Source organism: Eptatretus burgeri, chromosome 14 (assembly GCF_056783735.1).
Source record: "Eptatretus burgeri isolate ZD-2024b chromosome 14, Ebu_testis_v1, whole genome shotgun sequence".
NCBI lineage: Eukaryota > Metazoa > Chordata > Myxini > Myxiniformes > Myxinidae > Eptatretus > Eptatretus burgeri.
In genome coordinates, this window is record NC_140974.1 from 54,173,100 (window position 1) to 54,197,215 (window position 24,116).

Sequence of the window (24,116 nt, forward strand, 5' to 3'; positions counted from 1 at the left end):
GAAACCCCAATAAAATGGCGGGGTAAACAAAGCTTTCCCATCATGTTCCTGGCTGGTTGCCCACGATCGGTGTGATTCTGCTAGAGAGTGGTTCTAGCAATTAAATGGAAACAAATTAATTTAATGGAAACAAATCATGGCATGTCAAAACTCTACTTGATGCCCTAAATAACAATCTATCAGTGGGACATTCAGCCAATGTGATCAGAGCGCTGATGAGATACCGAAGAGATATAGCTGCCTTAAAATAAATCAGATTTGCTCTCACAGGTTCTTATCGAGAGAAGAATTGCATGTTCTTCTAGTCAGCACAAAGACAAATGCAGGGAAGCAGGAGTTGGTTTTGCCATCTCAGACTCATTAGCTAGGAAGCTCCTCGAGCTTCCAAAAGCTGTAGATCAGCTTATGACACGACTCCTACCACTTGATAAAAAAAACAACCTTTGCAACAATAGTCACTGCATTTACACCAACTCTACCGAGCAAGGATGATGCGAAGCAGTGCTTTGTACCATCATTGAGATACTCTGAAGTTTTTTTGTAAGATCAGTATTTATTGATTTCTCCAGTGCCTTCAATGTACCACTGCACCATACATATTAATTGACAATTTGCTAAAATTGGATGTCACACCGAGTCTTTCAAGATTAATTCACAGTTTTATTACAGATAGACCACAGCGGGTGAAGCGTAATAATATGGTATCACCTGTCAGTGTTTTGAGTCTAGGTGCAGCACAAGGTTGTGTTGTCTCCCCCATTTTGTTTTCTTTGCACACAAGTGACTGCCACATTTTAAGTCATAATTGTAGTGTTATCAAATATGCCGATGATACAGTAATTAGTGGGTTCCTACTGAATGATGAGCATGGATATGTGAACGAAGTTCAGAAGTTTGTAGACTGGTGTCTAGTTCTTAATGTCTTAGTTCTTAATGTTTAGTTCTTAATGTCAACAAGACAAAGGAAATGAATTTTTATTTCCACCACTTAGCAAGTAGCCATGACCCATTGGTTACTCGTGATCATAGTATGAAACAAGTTTCTGAGTATAAGTATCTGGGCACAGTGATCCATTACAAAATTGAAATCGAGTAATAATTCCCCAATTGTTGGCCGGTAAAACAAACCAAAGATTGTACTTTTTGAAGGAAATTGAAAGAGTTTCATATCAATGATAGCATTTTATGCCTGATGTTGGCTTAACGATTAGGGTGGTGGGCTTGGGATCCTAGGATCCTTTGTTCTGAGTTCAAATCCTGAGAATTAATACCAGGTGGGGTTGACTCTGCCCGTCTTTCTTCCGAGGTCGGCAAAATGATTTTCAGCTTGCTGTTATCCTGTGCCGGAGTGACGACCTGTCCAGGATTGTATCCAATAGTCAAGGAGACTGCTTAGGCAGCACCAACGCTCTGCATAGTCTGGTCCCAATGGCTGGATGGAATAGCATTTTGGTTCTTTTCTATCAGTACTTGGTTCAAAGGATTCTTAATATCAATTTGATATGTACATTTTGTAATTTGTCAAAAGAGAAGGTTAAGAAATTGGAAAGACTCGGCATGCAATGCAGATAAACATTCCCTCATCTTGAACATTGTATGTGAAACGTGCTGTGTTGAAGGTTCACAGGATGATGCGGAACCCATCGCACCCACTTCACTTGTTTTTGTTTTAATCATTCAGGTATTCGCCTTCATGCTCCACTTAACGTGTGCTGTCATTTTAGAATATAAATTTGTGCCTAATTCAATTCACATGTTTAATGCTAATGTGAAAAGGGTGTGATGCATCCTTTTTGAATTGAATTTCCATGTTTCATGTGGACATTAAAATAGAATGAAATGTTCTACTAAGGCAAAAACAAAGACAAATGCAGGGAAGCAGGAATTGGATTTGAACAAGTGCAGAGAAGCACGACACGACTCCTACCACTTGATAAAAATATCTTTGCTACAATATTCACTGCCGACGCACCAACTCTACCGAGCAAGGATGAAGTGAAGCAGCACTTTTATGAAGAGTTAAACCAAGTCTTATGCTACATCCCTCCCACAGGTCATTCACAGAGATTTTAATGTCAGAGTAGGAGTGACCCATAGTATGCAGTGGAGTTATTGGGAAATTTGGTCAAGGGAAGTGTAATCCGAATGGGGAAATGCTATTCTTCTTTTTTTGTGCAAGGAATTTGATCTCGCTAATTCCAATACGATGTTCCTGACAAGTGGTTCTATTCTTGGCAACACTAGTACCCAAAATACTGGCACTTCCTCGATTATATCATCACGAGGAGGAGTGAGCGACAAGACTCGTGTAACACTCGGATCATACAAGGTGCTGATTGCTTCATTGACCATCGCTGTTACTGGGGATCCTCAAGCTGCACCTTCATGTCAAGAGGGTTAGAGCAACCACAAAACCAAAGAAGAAACTCCATGTTTCACTCCTCAGTACTCTGAAAAGAAAACAGCAACTTCAGCAAGTATCAGTCAGACCCTTGATCACTGATCACTGATGTCCCTCGAATAAGTTGTCTGTTGTGCAGCATCCTCATCACTTGGTCATCCGACACACAAGTATACAGACTGGTTTGATGAAAATTATTACAACATCCAAGACCACCTGCTAACTACTCACAGTGGCAGAATCATGTACCTTCAGAAGGCAGACTCTACTGTTGCAAAGCAGAAACTTAAAGAAGCTAAAGCTAACCTTCAACTTCAACTACGACACATGCAGGACTGCTCGTGGAACATGAAAGTCAGGAGCTTCAAGAAGTAGCAGACAAGAACAACAATCAAGGCTTTATGCTGCCTTGAAGATCATATATGACCTTTGCAGTTCACCAACTTGTTCTGTGCTATATGCTGATGGAAGTACCAACTTAGTGAAGAGACATAGATTCTGTCACTGGAAAGAACACTGAGGATCTTCTCAACAAACCCTCCACTGTCAGAGACCACCTCCTTCAGTTAGCAGATCAGCACCAATAACGTAATGATCTTGGCAACTCACCTTCATTCCACTAAGATGCTGATGCTATCAACATCATGGCGAATGGGAAAGTCCTTGTTCTAGGTCGGATACCTGCAGAAGTGCACAAACATGCTGGTGCTCCACTGTTGTATGCTGTGTCTAAGCTGGTCACAAACTTCTGGGATACTGAAGACCTACCCCAAGCTTTCAGAGACACTATGTATCAATTTGCAAGTGTAAAGGGAATCACCGGGGCTACAATAATTATCAAGGAATGTCATTGTTTCCACTGTTAGGAAAATTATTGGCAAAGTGCTGCGTAAGGGACCTCAGACCATCAGTGAAACCATCATACCAGATGGCAGACACCTAGAGTGGCTTCTGTAGTAGTCACAGCACAACTAATTTGATCTTCCCTCTCTGTCAACTCCAGAAGAAGGCAGTAGAACAAAACATGCCAGTGGTCATCACCTTTGTAGATTTTTCCAAAGCCTTTCATTATATCTGTTGTGAGGCCTTGCATAAGATCTTGCCAAAGTATGGATGCCATGAAAAACTCATTACAATTATTTGATTCTGAAGTTCCTTGACAGCATGCAAGTACAAGTAGCAACATCAAGATCAACATCCAAAATCTGCCCTGTATATAATGAAGTTAAATAAAGCTGCATGCTTGTTCCAGCCTCATTCACATTGTACCTGTCTGCTATCTTGGACGTTTTCTCTAAATATGTGGCCGATGGAGTGTACATCGACAACAGAAACAATGTCCAGTTGTTCAACCTCCCTCGACCGTGTGCAAAATCAAATATAACTCAACTATGTCTATGTGAGTTACTGTATGCAGATGATACTGCCCTGATAGCTCACTCGGAGACCGCCATCCAGTACTGTATCTGATCATGAAGTTTGCAGACTTCAGTACGGGTTTTGGTCACTCTTTCAACATCCGAAGACTGAAGCTGTGCATTAACCAACCTCTGGTGCCATCTACAGAGGACGAGAAGTGTCCATCAACAATACTCTTCTGAATGCAATAGATAAATCCATCTATCTCTGCATCACAATGTCCAACAACAATTGCCTGAACACAGAGTTAGCTGCTACAATTTCCTCCGTAGCAGATGCTTTTGGCCATCTAAAGATGAGGCCATAGTCCCAATGCATTAAATTCTCCACAAAATGCAAAGTATATGTAGAGTTGTTGTGCTGCCATGTCTCCTCAACTCACTTGAGACCGATGCCCTCCACAGACGGCAAAGACAGTACACAAACTAAACAAAGTCCAACTATGTCATCCAGTCGGACCATACTCGGTGCAGAGCATCACCATCCAGTGGGACCATACTCTGTGCAGAGCATCAGTGCTTCCAAAGCACTTTCCTGGACTATTGGGCACAATCCTGGATGGGTCGACACTCTGACACAGGATACTCGAATGGCTCAATCATCCCAGCGAGCTGGTACTCATTTTGCCAACCTCGGAAGTATGACAGGCTGAATCATCCCCACCTGGTATTGATGCAACAGCCAAGCAGGATTTGAACTCAGGATGCTCGGATCCCAAGCCCATCACCCTAACCATTAAGCCAACACCAGGCATAACTATACCATGACCATGTGACATGCAGTAGACCTGTCAACCCCAAGTTATGAAAAAGTGTGAGAATGTAAAATGTATCCAGCGAAGCGATAGAGAATTGAGGGTGCGAAGCCCCCCAAAAAATCTAGGGGGGGTCTGTGGGCATGATCCCCCAGAAAATGTTTTCTTTCTGGTGTGTCTAAGATGCAATTTCTGCATTCTAGCATCAAATTCATCCATTTTTTCATTCAGAAGAAAGGTTTTTATGTCATGTTGTTCCTGTTTAGTCCACTGCATGGACTAAAAGAAATGAACCAACAACATGAACAAACAAGATGTATCTTTTATTTTCATCAACAGATCAAAAACTATTCAGGAATGAGAACATTCATCATCCTTGTAATTAAGCTGTATTATTTCAGCATATTGATAGTATTTCCAGTATTTCGTGGTGGTTTCACGTGAAAAATGAACCCCCAGTGACAAGACATTTCATTGGATCAGGATGGTCATCGATAATTATTGAACAATCGTACTCCGTCTCTCATATAGGAAGTGCGGAACTACGCGAAGCAATCTGATTTAAGTCGGTACTCAAGGGTATTACATCAGTTAAATCATTCGCAATGCAACAACGTTGGAAATATTTTATGGTGCCGAGAAATTTTATGAAAGTTTGAGAATTTATTGCGAGAACGTGGGAACGTGACTTTCAACAGAAAGTCGTGAGTCTCACGGCAAAAACGTGAGAGTTGACAGGTGTGCATGCAGAGGCTCTGCAACATACCAACATGTCAAGTGTGGAGAGTATTTTACCGACAAGACAACTGAAGTGGGTGGGACACACAGTGAGAATGGATGACCATCACACCCCTAAAGCAGTGTTCTACAGAGATCTTTCTTTAGGCCACCACTGTCGCCCAAAGTTGGGCTGCAAAGGCTGCCTAAAGTGACACCTTACTGCAGCCAACATCCCCTTAGGGGAGTTGTGAGGAAACAACGAAGTGTAGATCAGCTTGGTGCCATGCAGTTTATCAAGGTGATAAGAATGCTGAGTCCAAGCAAAACTTGCTAGCAGAGGACAGACGGCGGAGACAGCAATGAGGCACAACAACCAGAGTAACAACAATCAGTTTTCCAGTGTGGCTGTGGTCGACATATCTCCAGCAGAATACCACTCTACTCACACCAACGGATATTCAACCATCGAACTTGACATACCGTCCCTCCCCCTTTATTTTGAGACACCAATATCATCCTCAGCATCGAGTCACAGCAACCTACTTAGTTTATATTGGTGTCTCAAGACATCATGGAGCAGTTTGTGATAAGCGGCTACATAAATGATGCTCATTAATGGGGTTTACCACAACACTTAAAGCCTGCTGAAGCATCATTACATCACTGTGGCATGAAATACCAGCAGTGACAATGGCGTGTGCTGAGAAGCTGTGCTGCCAACATTGTGAAATCACTCCTGTAGAGAATTAACAGCTGTTACCCAAGAAACAGGAGCTGTTATCAAAGATCCAAGAATTGTTTTGCAAAAAACGAGAACTTTTATCCAAGATCCCGGAGCTGTTATCCAAGAACTGAGAGCTGTTATCCAAGATCCCGGAGCTGTTATCCAAGAACTGAGAGCTGTTATCCAAGAACCGAGAGCTGTTATCCAAGAACTGAGAGCAGTTATCCAAAATCCTAGAACTGTTATCCAAGATCCCGAAGCTGTTATCCAAGAACTGAGAGCTGTTATCCAAGATCCGAGAGCTGTTATCCAAAATCCGAGAGCTGTTATCCAAAATCCGAGATCTGTTATCTAATAACTGAGAGCTGTTATCCAAAATCCGAGAGCTGTTATCCAAAATCCGAGAACTGTTATCCAAAACTGCGAGCTGTTATCCAAAATCCGAGAGCTGTTATCCAAAATCCGAGAACTGTTATGCAAGAACTGAGAGCTGTTATGCAAAAACTGAGAGGTTTATCCAAAATCCGAGAGCTGTTATCCAAAATCCGAGAGCTGTTATCCAAGATCCGAGAGCTGTTATCCAAGAACCGAGAGCTGTTATCCAAGATCCGAGAACTGTTATCCAAGATCTGAGAGCTGTTATCCAAGAACTGAGAGCTGTTATCCAAGATCCGAGCGCTGTTATCCAATATCCGAGAGCTGTTATCCAAGATCCGAGAGCTGTTATCCAAGATCCGAGAGCTGTTATCCAAGATCCGAGAGCTGTTATCCAAGATCCGAGAGCTGTTATCCAAGATCCGAGAGCTGTTATCCAAGATCCGAGAGCTGTTATCCAAGACCCAAGAGCTGTTATCCGAGAGCTGTTATCCAAGAACCGAGAGCTGTTATCCACGAACCAAGAGCTTTTACCCAAGAACCAAGAGCTGTCATCCAAGACCAAGTCACTGCCTGAGCTGGGTTGCAGGTTTGATTATGGCAAAATTGATCTGGTTTTGAATATCAGGTTAAATGCATCATGATGTGATGTCTTTCATGTAGATTTAAAACAGAGTAAATAACTGACTGATGTACCATACTCTGTGTTACAGAGTGTTGGTTCCACCGAAGCAGTATCTTGGCATGTTAGGTGGTTTGCTATCCATCTCCCAGTAGTCGTTAGGGCAGGAATTTGTAACAAGGTCATGGTGCTGGCAATGGCTTGCCTACTCTTCATGAAGAACACTGTGGGATCTGAAGCATCCACCAACTAATGTCGGCAGAAGGGAAGCCAGTTTAGCATACATCTGAGGGATGGCACACACTGATGAATCACCCTGCCTGTGAAACATCAGGGTGAGAGTTTCTTCTTGGCTAGGATGGGATTCAAACTAGGAAAGAGGGCTGAGAGGCGAGTGTGCATACTTTTAGGCAATCCTATCAGCTCGAGAGGAAATGCAGAGGGTAAATAACAGAATAAATAACACATTTTTATTACAAAAAAAAAAATAAATAATGAACAACAAATAAAACAAGCAGTCATAGACTGGTACTTACAAAATCGTCAACTTGACCTCTGACCTTGTCTAATAAAAGCTGTCTCTGGAGAAGGTAGCAACGCAAACCAGAAGTTTCTACGATGATTCTGTACCAAACCATCAAAAATCGAATGTTTGACCTCACTGTGACCTTGACCTTTGACCGATTTTGACCAAAATCTCATCAGCGATAGCCATCACCCTCCTGAATCACTTGGAGTAACTTGACACTGGTATCTTCTTCCGTTCTCGAGTTATACCTTTTTTGGGGATGTTTGACCTCACTGTGACCTTGACCTTTGACCGATTTTGACCAAAATCTAATCAGCGCTAGCCATCACCCTCCTGAATCACGTGGTGTAATTTGACATTGGTAGCTTCTTCCGTTCTCGTGTTATGTTTTGGTTGTTTGACCTCACTGTGACCTTGACCTTTGACTGATTTTGACCAAAATCTAATCAGCGCTAGCCATCGCCCTCGTGAATCACGTGGTGTAATTTGACATTGGTATCTTCTTCCGTTCTCGAGTTATAACTTTTTTTTGGATGTTTGACCTCACTCTGACCTTGACCTTTGACCGATTTTGACCAAAATCTAATCAGCGCTAGCCATCACCCTCCTGAATCACGTGGTGTCATTGCTAGCTTCTTCCTTTCTCGAGTTATCGTGCCTACAAACAAACACACAAACACACACACAAACACACACACACACACACACACACACACACACACACACACACACACACACACACACACACACACACGACGGAAGTCATCAATATACTTACGAAATCTTTAGATTTCGTAAGTAACAATCAGTCATAGACTGGTACTTATGAAATCGTCAACTTGACCTCTGACCTTGTCTAATAAAAGCTGTCTCTCGAGAAGGGATCGACGCAAACCAGAAGTTTCTACGATGATTCTGTACCAAACCATCAAAAATCGAATGTTTGACCTCACTGTGACCTTGACCTTTGACCGATTTTGACCAAAATCTCATCAGCGATAGCCATCACCCTCCTGAATTACGTGGAGTAACTTGACACTGGTATCTTCTTCCGTTCTCGAGTTATACCTTTTTTTTGGATGTTTGACCTCACTGTGACCTTGACCTTTGACCGATTTTGACCAAAATCTAATCAGCGCTAGCCATCACCCTCCTGAATCACGTGGTGTAATTTGACATTGGTAGCTTCTTCCGTTCTCGTGTTATATTTTGATTGTTTGACCTCACTGTGACCTTGACCTTTGACTGATTTTGACCAAAATCTAATCAGCGCTAGCCATCGCCCTCGTGAATCACGTGGTGTAATTTGACATTGGTATCTTCTTCCGTTCTCGAGTTATAACTTTTTTTTGGATGTTTGACCTCACTGTGACCTTGACCTTTGACCGATTTTGACCAAAATCTAATCAGCGCTAGCCATCACCCTCCTGAATCACGTGGTGTCATTGGTAGCTTCTTCCTTTCTCGAGTTATCGTGCCTACAAACAAACACACACACAAACACACACAAACAAACACACAAACACACACACACACACACACACACACACACACACACACACACACACACACACACACACACACACACACACACGACGGAAGTCATCAATATACTTACGAAATCTTTAGATTTCGTAAGTAACAAGCAGTCATAGACTGGTACTTATGAAATCGTCAACTTGACCTCTGACCTTGTCTAATAAAAGCTGTCTCTCGAGAAGGGAGCGACGCAAACCAGAAGTTTCTACGATGATTCTGTACCAAACCTCTCATAAAACATCCGATTTTTACCAGAATTTCGACAACCGAGTGTTAAGCATACTTAGCCATTACCAAAAGTGAAAACTGGATTGAAATTGACTTTAAAACGAGCGCGTAATACCGTGTGTTACAATCCCCCTCATTAGCATAATCTTCAGTTAAGCCTCAGATACGACACCTGACATAAATCTCATAAAACATCCCGTTTTTACCAGAATTTCGACAAACGAGTATTAAGCATACTTAGCCATTACCAAAAGTGAAAACAGGATTGAAATTGACTATAAAACTCGCGCGTAATGCCGTGTGTTACAATCCCCCTCAGTAGCATAATCTTCAGTTAAGCCTCAGACACGACACCCGACATAAATCTCATAAAACATCCGATTTTTAACAGAATTTCGGCAACCGAGTGTTAAGCATACTTAACCGTTACCAAAAGTGAAAACAGAATTGCGATCTGAGTTAAAACGAACTTGTAACGTCGACCGAAGCAAAAATCTCCATTTCTCCACGCAATTATTTTATATTATTTTATCAAAGTCACAAAACCGTAATATTCGGCCATCTACCAACAATCTTTACATATTCCAAAGGCTTAGCGAGTCAGGCATGCGATGATAACCTTGATTGGGATAAAAAAAAAATGACTTTTAAACACCATCTTTATCGAAAACACCGTCAGCGCGCACACGCAAAACCTTTACGTGACTCAACGCCACGTCTGTTCAAGCGCGCTGCACCACGTGACGAGCCGTGACGCGGCGAGTGAAATATTTTTTATACAATCTTAAAACGTCTCCAAAACATCCGATTTTTACCAGGATTTCGACAACCGAGTGTTAAGCGTCCTGAGCGAGCGCAAAAACCGAAGATAAAATAAAAAATCGAAGTTAAAACGAACTCGTAACGTCGACCGAAGCAAAAATGCTCCATTTCTCCACATGAATTTACGGAATTATGTTTGACCTCACTGTGACCTTGACCTTTGACCGATTTTGACCAAAATCTAATCAGCGCTAGCCATCACCCTCCTGAATCACGTGGTGTAATTTGACATTGGTAGCTTCTTCCGTTCTCGAGTTATCGTGCCTACAAACAAACACACACACAAACAAACAAACACACAAACAGATGACGGAAGTCATCAATATACTTACGAAATCTTTAGATCTCGTAAGTAACAAACAGAGGACGGAAGTGATCAATATACTTATGAAATCTTTAGATATGATTACAAAAAGGTATCCCAAATCTTAAAATTTATCCCTTTGAAAATGCAATAGCAAAAAAGTGGGAAAATCCTTGCCATTTCTCGATATTTTAAAAACCCGGCTGGACAGAGATTTAAGGACTGAAAAGGAGGACATGTCCGGGAAAAAAAAACTGGACGTATGGTGCCCTGATTCGGAGCAAATTTAAACTTTCTTATTCTCAACACACGAGTCGTTTGCCAACCCATTATATTGTGTTTCTATGTAAAGTAACAGTATTCATTTTATTTAAATTCAGTCTTATGACTACTTTAAGAAGTTATAAAAATAAATAGCAACAATTAATTTGCAATACATGTCCCCTAACTGTGATATTTTCTAAGTCCAAAAACAGCATAACTCTGTGAAAAATTGACAAAACGCTCTGAAACTCGAATTTGTTCTGTAACTTATAATAAAGCCAGGTACCAAGTTTCAGTTGAATGTGTCAAAGGGTAAGGGGAAAAAGTCTGAAAAACCACAGGTGGGACGGACGGACAGACAGAGAGCAAACCTATAGCTCCCTCCGGTGAAACCGGTAGGGAACGAATAACATGAGTTCCCTCACAAGGGCCATCAATACAGAAGGAGGCCATTAATCCCATTAAAGCCTATGGTTGTTTATCTCTGCTGTATCCTTTTAAATGCTGAGCAGAAAGGAAGCAACAAGGAAGCAGCACATACTTTCTAAAGTCTTTGGAATGACTCAGACGGTGTCCGAAACACCAACCTCCCAGACTCAGGGTGGTCATTCCAACCATTATGCGACCAAGGCTGGTTGATCTCTTTTACCACCGATCTCTTCCAAGTTGATGCATCTTTATAGCCATTACCTCCATCATGAGGATGAATGGAAGCAGCAAGAGGCATATAAGGATACCTATTTATTGGACTTTGATTTTCCTTTTCCATTCCAAAATTTGTGCAAAGTTCCTGCTGCGTTCGTCTGGAATCACAGCTGAGTTAATCAAATCTGTTTCCCTCTAAATACAACGATGTTGCTTCTTCCTTTGATGATGCTGCGTATCCTTTCTCATCAAAATATGTTGAACGTGTCTGTTTATAATAACTATATCCGATTCTGAAAATGCTGTTGATCCGCTTCGCACCACCCTGCCCCTCGCCACAGACTGTTCCACAACTACACACACATGAGGGCACATGGAATGTGATTTTGCTGCCCAATTAATTTATATTTTTACTCCCTTTTATTGCTCTTGTGTTGCATGTAATTCAAACAGTGCACTTCAAGAACAACAGTGAGCTACAATGCTTATTGTTCTGTGCATATTATATATTTCTGAACATATAAATTACACCCAAAAGTCTGCAGAACAGATCATTGTTATCATCATTTCAGTACGATTATTATGTTGTGTTCTCTTCATCCATAATATTATACTTATAATAGTCCGGCAGATATGGGAATGGATTGTGCCTTCGATGATACAAGCATGAGCTTTGGCACATTGTGAGAGCATGCCCTAAGGAAGATATTTAGCTATAGGGCCATAGCAGAATCGTCCTGTGGCCAAAATGGCCATCACCGGTTGTTATTTTACCAGTAGCTCAGGTTCTAGACTACCGAGGATATTGATTCTGGAAGCTAATCGTACATTTTCAAGGATGAGGAATGCAGTGGTACTATTTACAACATGCTATAACTACTCTAACAACTACCTATCTACCTATATCTAGCTTTCAGGTAAATAAATAATTGTAAAATTATAAACGCATTTCATTTTGGTGGAGTTATACTTGTACATGTTTTGAAACTGTGACATATTCGTGAGAGTACAATGCAGTCTTCGCAATGTTTCCTTTATAATATTTGGTAGTTTATTTATACAAGCACACAGTTCATGAGATTATGCTGTATCTTGCAAATCAATAGTGCATGTCCCATTGTTGTTTGACATGTTAAGTGGTGAGGGCAAGTCTACGACAATCCTTCCATTATTAACCAGGTAAGGCCTTCCATGGTAATATTGTTATGAATCTGGCAGCAATTTGCACACAACAGACAGCAGTCCCCGCAGTTCAGTTATTTCGATAAGTATGTGTTTATAGTTAGAACCCTCCCCTATGTTTAATGGGTTGATAAGTGTCCATGAGCTGCGGGTTTCTCTTTAGTTAGATTTTTGCAATACCCAACGCCATCCAATCAATCCTTCACTTCTTCGCACCATCGACGCCATTGCCCACTTGCGTACGACCACGGACGTGAGCAGAGGTTTCCTCACCTCAGAGCTCCGACTCTGCCCAGGAAAGGAGGGGGTTCCCCCCTGTCCAATCACGGATGGCCAGCACATCACCTCACGAAATCCTGTTCAATCAGGGCAAAGATTTCCTCAGAGGTCCGATCACCCCCACCCCGCCCGGGGGAGGGATAAGAATCGCTGGGCTCCCATTAGTGTTCGCTGGAGTTGGGGTGGAATTGTCAGAGGAGAGAGTTGTCGTCGTCTGGGCTTTTTGCTCTTTGCCCTTTGGTCTTTTGGTCTGCAGTCGTCATCATCTGCGGTCATGGTCTGCGGTCTTTTCCAGGGGTCCTCGCTTCGTTGGTGGAGTGTCTGGTTCGGGGGTTCTTTTCGGTGGTTCCGTGGTCCTGTGCTTGCTGGTTCGCTCGACGCGGCTGGTCTCGTCCTGGTTCGCTTGTCTCGAAGAAACCGCATGAGGCGGACAGGTACCCGGCCAGACTCTGGCTTCCCCGGTAGTTAGACGGCATGAGTACTGAGGTAAATTGGAAAAGACAAGTGGACCCTACCTCATGCCGTCAAAATATTGGCGACCATAGTTCTTTAGGTGACCCGTCGACTCCGGAGTTATCCGGGGTGACGACCTTTTCATTCCGGTGTTCGGTGGGAGACGGCCCTACTGCTCCATCTAGCGGTCGTCGTTCCTCACCACCGACCCCTGGCCCACAACAATATTACAGGTTTTCAATGAAATGTAATGTTGGTTTCAAGAACACAGTCCACCACAATGGCAAAGGGCAGTGCACTGAAGTGCTGCCTTGACACATTTGCACTGTCCTCTGCACCCTCTTTTTGCATCCACAGCGTTTGAGTTCTCGACAGGCCTGGGTCACTTCTGACAGTGTGGTCCAGTGAACTTCCCATCCACCTGTGCTCTTCTTCTTCCACCCCCAGCCACCTGGGGATGGGAGTTCCGGGACTGCAACCATCATCTGTCCCCAGCAGTGACCAGCTTGGTAGGCAGCCCTCTTTGTGTGTTGAATCAGTGCTGCTTGTGTTGGAGGGAGTCCTTCAATGTCTCTACCTTTCTGGGTGAACAGCTGATTGTGTGCCTGATTGACTGATTCCAGGCTACTAGTGCGGTCATAGAGCAATACCACGAATCGCTCCAGAGACTCCATCCAGTTGTCTATCGTGTCTGGGGTGGCAGCCAAGGCACAGAAGGCAAAAGTGACGTCATCAAAGGCGAGATGATCAAAGCTCTGGCGAGATGAACTGCATCATTGTCAGCATCGTGCTCACATGCTTTCCCTAATGCAGCACCAACATCCTCATTGCACACGAGCACCACATCACGACCTTGCTTGTGAGCGTCCATGTCTGGGAAGTAACCCAGTATTCTGTTCTTGAGTTTAGTGGAGTGTACACGCCCCGTCACGTGTGTCCCCAGTTGTTCCAGCCTGGTACTGTACAGATTCACCAATTCTCTTAGCTTGAACACTGGTGCAACCATATTGTCCATGCGCACTTGCTCAATATAGGCGACAAGTCCAGCGAATGCAATTCCATGGTTAACAGTGTCTACATTAGATTACTGTGCCTTTGTGTCCCTCACTTTATAGTACAGAGAGGCAAGACACTGAGCATGGTACTTTGCCTCTTGGGCAATGAGATCTCCAACACTGAGTTTGGATATGAGGTGTTTGTCCTGTAGTTTGAGGGCACACTGCCTCAAACGAATGTCAAGTTCGAATGTTGATGCATTACACAAAGCATCTCTTGCTGCAGATTTTCCACAGAAGAAGCATGTCTCTGTTGAATGAGTTTCACGTTCAATGCTCTGACGGGTGAACTTGTGGGTTTCTGGGTCATCATCGTGGTGTGTTTTCCTCTTTTCAGCCCTCTGAAGTTTTGTTTTGTTATACTGCAGTCTGCAGGAGTCATGCCATTTGGCTTTGTGAACCCAGAATGCTGCCTCGATGCCCTGACCCTCATCCAGTTGTGACAGTTTTAGTGTTCTTGGCAGGCAACTGATCTTGTCGAATGCTACAAGATGCTCAGCTATGGTCCTGTATCCTGCCCCATCTGTGCCACATGCTGAATTATATGGACATGTCAGCATCTCATCTGTGTCTTCCTGACACAGAACACATTTGTTCCAGTCTGTGGTCGGGAACTGTTTACCTGATGAGCTCGGCTCATCAGGGTCCACCACCTTGTATAGTTTGGCCATTGTCCCTATGCACTATGCTACTTTAGAACAGTATCTACTAGTTATACCACCACCACTGTACCATAAGTTGAAATCTCAAGGAAAATATGTTGCCTGCCACCACAGTCACAATCCAGGTCAACTGAAAGCATACAGATATACATGCAGATTAGGCGTTGTTACTAGGTGTACACAAGTACACAAAAGCTGTACTAACAACATAGATTATCATTGTGACATTATTATGATATGCTGTGTGAATATGTAGCAAAATATATGAATACACATAAACATAATTATGAGGTCAGCACATAACTCATGGGCTGATTCTGAAATTCTGGAAAATGTGCATAACTCCGCTAATATTTGATGGTTTTACTATTATTTAATTCCCTGAATGCTGGATATATGTAGTTTGGTAGTTGCTAGTATGTTATAAATAGTACCACTGCATTCCTCATCCTTGAAAATGTACCATTCGCCACCAGAATCAATATCCTAGCTGGTCTAGAACCTGAGAAACTGTTAAAATAACAACCAGTGGCAGCCATTTTGGCCACAGGACAATTCTGTGATGGCTCTATAGCTAAATATCTTCCTTAGGGCATGATCTAACAGTGTGCCAAAGTTCATGCTTGAATCATCAAAGGCACATTTCCCCCAAATATTTCACTTATCTGCCAGACTATAAAGGTAGTTTTGTTTCCTCGTACTCAGGGAAGCATGATACTGATCTTCCGTATCTCAAAATCCACAAAAAACTGGTTCCACTTTTTAAGATCCACATTCAACACGAAAAATCACAACCGACTAGTGTGGTCGCTCAATAGACGAGGCTCGTGTGCACAACAGGCAAGGCTCATGGGCTCAATAATGATGGTGCATGTCTGCAATGGTTTCGCTGCCTCTGCAGTATGCTCCTCCTCCATCGTTAGTATGAATGGCATCACAGTCGACTCTGCTCATGAGAGGCTGAATATCTCAATTCTGTGTTTGCATTCAAATTTCCCACACCCCATGCCTTGGTTCCTGACTCACTCACACCCAAATGCTTCTGGACACTATGTCTCTCTCACCAGAGAAGGTGAAAACGTTTCTTGTACCCTCATCTCCTATTCTGTGACAGGTTCGGACAGCATCAGCTCACATGTCCTAAAAACCTGCTCCGCTGCCCTTGTACATCCTCTTTTTGCTCTTTTCACCCTATCCATCTGCTTGGAAATTAGCCAACATCGCCCCATTGCATAAACAAGGTGCAAGAATGGATCCACTTCATGACAGACCTTTCAGCTTACTTCCATTCATCAGGAAGGTCATGGAATCCATCGTTGCAGTTGATATGAAAAACTTCCTTTTCCTCAATGGCCTGATCTCAGACCATCAGTTCTGATTCGGTCTCAATCGCTCAACCCTGGACATGCTGCTTCTGCTTTCCAAACAATAGATGGAGGCCTTCAATGTCAGACACTCTCGACATATCTCGAGCTTTTGATACAGTTGTGGCATCCACATGGTGATGCTATATTGAAACCAGGTCCTAAAAATCATTGGAATCTCCCTCGATAAAGTTGAGTATGTGGGCTTGTTTCTATCACATCACAGACAATTGGGTGGTCTCTTTCTTCTCCTGCATCCTTTCTGGTCTTGCACCCTCTGCCCTTCCCATGCTCTGTTCCCCCACAGCTTCTTCAAGTCACAAGTAGTTGGCTGTAACTCCCTCCTGGTGAAACTCCACTAATTTCTTCCTCTTTGCTCCCCCCCCCTCCCCACCTGAGGAATCAACTTCCTCATTCTGCTCAATCACATCCTACCCCCTGGGACGTCACACGACTGCAGGTCATCCATCATACATACTCATGCTCTTTTCTATCCTCATTAACCCCACATCCACGACTTCTTTTCCAGGTTATTGCATTTCTCCCCTCTCCCTCACCCTCCTTTTCATTTTGTGTTCCTTTGCGGTTTTATTTCTGATTTTTCCTACCTGTTCTTGCTGCGTTTGAGCTTGTATCCATATCGTTCACTCAATGTGTCCTCCTTCCCCTCCTGTCACTCATTCTTCCTCCAATTGTCCCTTTTACCCTGCTGTGGTTTTCTTCCTCCATTTCCACTATGTTCTTTTAGTTCTATTAATGCTCCGATCTGTTCTGTTTTCTCCTTCTTCCACGAGCCTCAATATTGCATACAAAATGTAAAAGGCTCAGGTGATGAACACGGACATGTTTCAGGTGCTCAATATAGTCAGGGTTCAGGTACCTGAAGAGGCAAGACTCAGGTGGTCAACAGGCAATGCTTATGACCTGAGCCTTTCCTCGTAAGCAGTTATCATTTTTGATGGCAGCTTCAGTTTTGAGCATTTCATTGCTCTTGCGTTGATTTATTGAAAGCAGGGGCAGGTCAACACATAATTCAGCAGGGGTTACTCGGTATCTTGGGGGGGAGAAGGGAGGGTAGGGGGAAGAGGAGGTGGCCGAGAGGGTTAAATCAGACACAGTCTCTGTGGCTCAGGAGGCGAATGTCCAAAAAGGCTGTAAATATACATTATGAGGTCGTTCATTGATCTTCTCTTCTTTTAATAACGGTGATCGACTGGAATTGGCTCATTGTTTAAGAAGTAAGATGACAATGGAAGGGGATAAACATTCACAAGTTCTCACTGTTCGTGTGGATCAAGGTTCATGGTTGAACATGATGATTTTTTTAAAAATGCGGAATCAGAGAGATGGATTCAAGTGAATCCCTTGCCTTCAAACATGAAAACATCTTTCTCTCGTATTGAAATCATTAATTGTGGCCTTTCATGAGTGACAATTCTCTTTTATCAGTATTCAGAGAACGATACCAATTCTCTGGGCTCTTTGGTGTTTGATTAAACGGATTCCCATGACCAATTAGAGAGAGGGTTACTGGGTTTCCAGAAGAAAAGAAACAACAATTTTTACGAATAAACACCATGGTGAATTCAACGACCCAGGATGTTCACAACTCCTGTATATTTTGCTCCATGGAACGGTGTTTATTATCGAGGGATTGGCACTCACCAATGTAAATGAAAGCTTTTCCCTTGCTTATTTGTCAAAGAGCGACACGTGTGGTCCGCCGGCACAGAGCAAACTCTGATCAAAGTGTGTGTTCCAGTAGTAACCTCACTGGGTTCTTCATCCAAAGTGTGTGCGTGCCTCCAAACCTCACTCCAATCTTCACACTCAAAGTGCACTTGCGTGTCCCAACATCACTCTGTTCTTCACCCAAGGTGTGTCCAGACAGCAAACTCGCTCGATTATTCACCCAAAGTGTGTTCGTGTGTCCCGACCTTACTACGTCCTTCACCTGGTGTGTGCGCGTGTCCTGACCGCGCTCCGTTTTTCGCCCAAAGTGTGTGTGCGTTTCCAGACAGTAAACTCAATCCCTCCTTCACCAAAGGTTTGTGCCCACGGTCCAGTAGTAAATGCATTCCAAGCTTCACCCAAAGTGCATGTGCTTGTCCCTATCTCTCTCCATTTTTCTCCCAAAGTGTGTGCGCATGTCCAGACAGTAAACTCACTCCCTCCTTCACCCTAAATGTGTGCACATGTCCCAACCTCACTCCCTTCTACACCTGAAGTGTGTGCGTATGTCCAGACAGTAAATTCACTCCCTCCCTCACCCTACGTGTGTGCGCATGTACAGACAGTAAACTCACTCCCTCCTTCACCCGAAGTGTGTGCATGTGTACCGAACTCACTCCATCTTTCGCCCAAAGAGTGTGCACGTGTCCCAACCTCACTCCGTTTTTGGCCAAAAGTATGTGCGCATGTACAGACAGTAAACTCACTCCCTACCTTACCCTACCTGTGTGCTCATGTCCCAACCTCACTCCGTCTTTCACCCAAAGTGTGTGCTCATGTCCCAACCTCACTCCGTCTTTCACCCAAAGTGTGTGTGCATGTCCCAACCTCACTCCATCTTTCGCCCAAAGTGTGTGCGCATGTACAGACAGTAAACTCACTCCCTCCCTTACCCTATGTGTGTGCGCATGTCCCAACCTCACTCCGTCTTTCGCCCAAAGTGTGTGTATTTCCAGACAGTAAACTCAATCCCTCCTTCACCAAAGGTTTGCGTGCGTGGCCCAATAGTAAATGCACTCCAATATTCACCCAACTTGTGTGTGTGTGTGTGTGTGTGTGTGTGTGTGTGTGTGTGTGTGTGTGTGTGTGTGTGTGTGTGTGTGTGTGTGTGTGTGTGTGTGTGTGTGTGTGTGTGTGTGTGTGTGTGTGTGTGTGTGTGTGTGTGTGTGTGTGTGTGTGTGTGTGTCCCAACCTCACTCCTCTTATCACCCAAACTGTGTGCACGTCTTCCAACCTCACTCCTTCCTTCACTCAAAGTGTGTGGGCATATCCCATTAGTGAACTCACTTGATACACACAAAGTGTGTGTGCATGTCCCTGCTATCAACTCGCTCTGTCCTTCAATCAAAATGAATGCGTGAGTGTGCCGCAAGCTCTTCATTGTCAATTCTTCAAATTCATTCACATTTTGCAAGTTCAGTGCAGTAAATCCGCCTCCACAGACGGTAGCAGAAAGCAATCGTTACAAGTGATGCCCGATCGCCCATGGCTCAACCAGAGAGGGGAGTTGAAAGAAGTGTTATTCTACGGAAGCTCTTAATCACTAAAGAAAGCCAATTCAGATTCCCTCTGTGTAAGTGAATACGGATTTTGCTCGAATGATCTTGGAGACGATCTGGCCACAACGTTGTCATCTGAAACGACCGTAAGGTCTGCACATGCAAAAATAGGACAAAAACGACAGAGGTGAAAAAGAAAAAAGCCATTGTCGCTGCTGATGAGCCCCGTAGCTCGCGGGCAGAGTAAATTTGCCAGCGACCGAGGAGGGGAGCAGCCGGTACGGCTTTTCGCCTTGGGCGAGGTGTGCCTGGCAGGGGGGTGCAGGCACGCTTGAACATTTGGTGCCGAGCTCTAGGAAAATTGAGCCTCGCCTCACAGCCGGGCTCTCAACCTGGGTCCGCAGCCGTAACCATGGGAGGAAGAGATGTTGGGAGCGGGCCTGTGATGCGGGTCAAAGGACTGAATTTGGGAGGGGGATTGAGTATATCGAATGATTTATGTCATGGAAGGAATGAAAATTCCTTTGACAGACACATTGGAGAAAATTTGGCATAAAGCATTAAGCGCAACATGACGAACTATGTGAGTTTATTTCCATTAGCGACTTTAACCATTTGTAAGCCATGATCTGCTGTCTGACAATGCAACTATATACAATCAAAACAATGGAGTCTACACATATGAGGCATCCAAACTCTTATAAATTGTTTTTTTTAAAAACACTTCATGTTACACTTTTGAATGATTGGAGAATGTTGTTTAAATCGATGGTTTCTGCTTCTCATCAACGTAGCCTGTACCGAGAGTGTGCAGATGGTACTACGGTCTCTTAACTATCTACAGACTGCCAAATTCCACTGGATGTTGTGTCAACTTGATAAAACTATTGCTTTGCTCAAAGCTTTCTTGCACTAAAAAGCTCGGTCAGTAGCCAAGAAATGATTTTTCACATGATGAACGTACAATGAAACGTGAAACGAAAAAGGATGGAAACGACGAGCGCATGAAGTAAAATGTTTCCTTACGAACATCAGTATTGAACTGTATTCCCTGCTCCCATTGAACTTTTTTAATGGCTCGGAGAGATCGTCCTGAGTTTTCGAACGGCTCAGAGGGATCGCCTGGGCATTTCAATGATTCGGATGGATCTTGGGTTTAAGAATGGTTCAGAAGGATCGTCTGGAATTTTGGAACGGCTCCGAGGGATCGCCGGAGTTTTAGAATGGCACGGACGGATCGCCTGGACATTTCAATGACTCGGAGGGATCTAGAGTTTTAGAATGGCCCAGAGGGATCGTCCGGAGTTTTGGAATGGCTCAGAGGGATCACCGGAGTTTTATAGCGGCTTGGAGGGATCGCCCGGACATTTCAATAGCAAGGAAGAATTTAGAGTTTTAGAATGGCTCAGAATGATCATCTGGAGTTTTGAAAAGGCTCCGAGGGATCACCGGAGTTTTAGAACGGCTCGGAGGGATCGCCCGGACATTTCAATAGCAAGGAAGAATCTAGAGTTTTAGAATGGCTCAGAATGATCATCTGGAGTTTTGAAAAGGCTCCGAGGGATCACCGGAGTTTTAGAACGGCTCGGAGGGATCACCCGGACATTTCAATAGCAAGGAAGAATCTAGAGTTTTAGAATATCTCAGAATGATCATCTGGAGATTTGAAAAGGCTCCGAGGGATCGCCGGAGTTTTAAAACGGCTCGGAGGGATCGCCCCGGACATTTCAATGGCTCGGAGGGATCTCGAGTTCTAGAACGGCTCAGAGGAATCGTCCAGACATTTGAACAGCTCAGAGTGATTGTCTCGAGTTTTAGAGCGGCTCAAGGGGATCGTTCGGAAATGCAGAGTTTATGTTCAAATGTAAATTGTCCTTGAATGCGAGAGGAGGGAGTACGAGGCAAGCAGATGGCCATCTGCTGTTTCGGTTTTAATTGTCACAGAACAAGCTCATCTGAGCAAAATAAACTGCGATAAAGCAACAAAGGAGAAATTGTGACTTGTTTAGTTGGCTCCGTCCGTATCCGAGAGCTGAGGTGTAAAACCAGGGGGGGCATGCTTGTTTTGTGGCCTAGAGCGCATTGTGATATGTGGAAACCATGGAGGGAAACTATCTTGGGCCACAATGAAAATAAACATTCAGAATGTTTGCTGCACTCCAAAAGGTAAACAGGATTACTTTGCGGATGTGATATCATTTTTTGACGTTTAAAAACTACTCTTTTCTTTTCTACAATCAAAATACTGTACTTTACAATTTAGAGAGATTGCCTGTCTGAAGAACAATCTCAATCGAAGTCATAAAGTAAGATTTTATGTCCAGACAAAAATTATCTTTTATAAAAAATATATTTTTAAATTCCTTGCGATGGAGTTATGACGTGAGATAAACGGGTCAATTGATCAGTGTAAAGCTTTCGGAATGAACGAACAAAAAGGGCAGGCATGCTGTTTATAAGCATAACGTGCCAGAGGGTAATGCTAACACGGCCAAGATTATGGAGGGGTTCATGTGCTCTGATTGCATGTGGAGGGGAATCTGCAGGCAACCAAAGCAGCATTGTTAAGCTGAACTAAGTGTCAGCTTAATGGGGAGTCTGCTCGGCACTGTGCGGCAGCCGAGGGTTTATTAGGGCGATAAACAAGTTGAGGGCGAGCTTTGCGATGGGCAAAAGTGAGGCAACAATAAAGAACTCGCACTTCACGGATGATCAATGGAGGGCACACTCTAATAACCGGTGGGGGCCTCGGAGGAAAATTAGTGACAAATAATCTCTGGAGACCAAACACTGCAGCCATGATATTCGGTACCAAAAGTCTTGTTTGATGCGCGTCGGCAACTGCCATCGTTTCTTCTCGTTAGCACAAATGTGAGTTCATTGCTCGCACTGGAACTAGCGAAGGGCAGTTGGTTTGAAAAGGAAGAATGAGGGGAAAATGCCACGACCCACCCTGCAGAGTGGAAGACTTGAAAGGGAATCGCGGGGAGGGACGTCATGCCGTTCATCGAGCCTTTGGGCGATGTGTAACCGGCGCAGAAGGCAAACGATAAGGCCGCCGGATGTCCCCACTCATTGTCGCCTCGGGCGTATCCCAGGTGCCCGATTTTAAATATCCAATAATTACATCAGCTCCAAATGACTATTAATCAGGATGTGCTGTGCGCGAGTGGTATGCCAACCGTGCACAGAAGAGCGCAATGAAGCACTGAATGCGCCACTCTCCCCGAACATTGTTCCCGTGCATCGTCACAAACCAAGTAAGCCCCATACAGCTGCGACAGGCAATCACAGTTCTTACTTTTCCACCCTCGAGTGTTTCTGCCACCGTGCCCACATCACTGACACTCACCTTTTTTAATGACGGACGGTTCAAGGATGCTCACGTTATTGGGCTCATCCACCTGAAACAGACACGGCACTTTCGTTGAGTCTGTGTGCGGTCAAATGATACGTATTATCACCAAAGTACATGCCGATGATAACATAACATCTGCAAACCCATTTTCTGCAACCTTTGCCATCTTAAGCACATATGTGGATTACAGTTCATGAAAATGTCAAATGGATATCGGTTGAGAAATTAAATCGCATTCAGAGAGAGCACATTGTTTGATTTTCCCGAAACCATTTGATAACCTAATCCTCACTAAATAACTAAATAAATCATTCATACATCGACTGATTATTAAATCCTGGTATTGACACATCATTTGACTTCAGCCACAAACCCTGTAATCACATATTGTTTAACTTTAACTTCATCCCAGTATTAACACAAAGTTTGGCTTAAGCTAAATCCTGTGATGAACACATCATTTGACTTGAGCTAAATGCGGTACAAACACATTGTTGGGCTTTAGCTTCATCACGGTATTACATCCACATCGTTAAACGTTCGGTAAATCCAGGTATTACCATTTCATTTAATTTCAACTAAATCCCAGGTACGAATATTAATGCATCGTTTGGTTTTGGTTAAATGTCACTACTAACACATCGTTCAGGTTTAGCGAAATCAAGCTGTTACATTATTTTGTGTGAACTACGTAAGCTACATCTACATCTTCATACAAGCGCATCGTTTAACCATAGTTAAATCCCAGTATTATAGTATAATTTGGCTAAATACCTGTATTAATACACCATTTGCATTTAGCTAAATCACGGTGTTAATATATTGTTTAACTTTAGCTAAATCATGGTATCACATTGTTTGAGTTTAGCAAATTCCTGGTATCAACACATTGTTTGGCTAGCTAAAGCCGGTATTGAAGCACCCTTTGCTTAGCTAAATCCATAAATCCTGGTATTAATATATCCTTTGGCTTTAGCTAAATCCCAGTATGGACACATTTAACTTTAGCTAAATCATGATATTAACACATCGTTTGCCTCGCTAAATCCCGTTATTAATATATAATTTGGTTTTAGCTAAGTTACAGTATTTAATACATCATTTGACGAACTAAATCGCAGTACAGTTTTACTATATTATTTGACTTTAATTAAATCGCAGTACTTCTACATCATTTGGATTTTGAT

General features: G+C 43.3%; 1 protein-coding gene across 3 annotated transcripts in view; it reads right to left on the reverse strand.

Moving 5' to 3' along the window:
• Positions 1–24,116, reverse strand: part of LOC147013230 (transcription factor AP-2-beta-like) — an 87,278-nt gene that overhangs the window by 56,609 nt on the left and 6,553 nt on the right. For all 3 annotated transcript variants that reach the window (XM_085854887.1, XM_085854886.1, XM_085854888.1), the window contains one exon: positions 22,924–22,975. In XM_085854887.1, the coding sequence (XP_085711013.1) occupies positions 22,924–22,975 (52 nt within the window). The remainder of the gene's footprint in view (positions 1–22,923; positions 22,976–24,116) is intronic.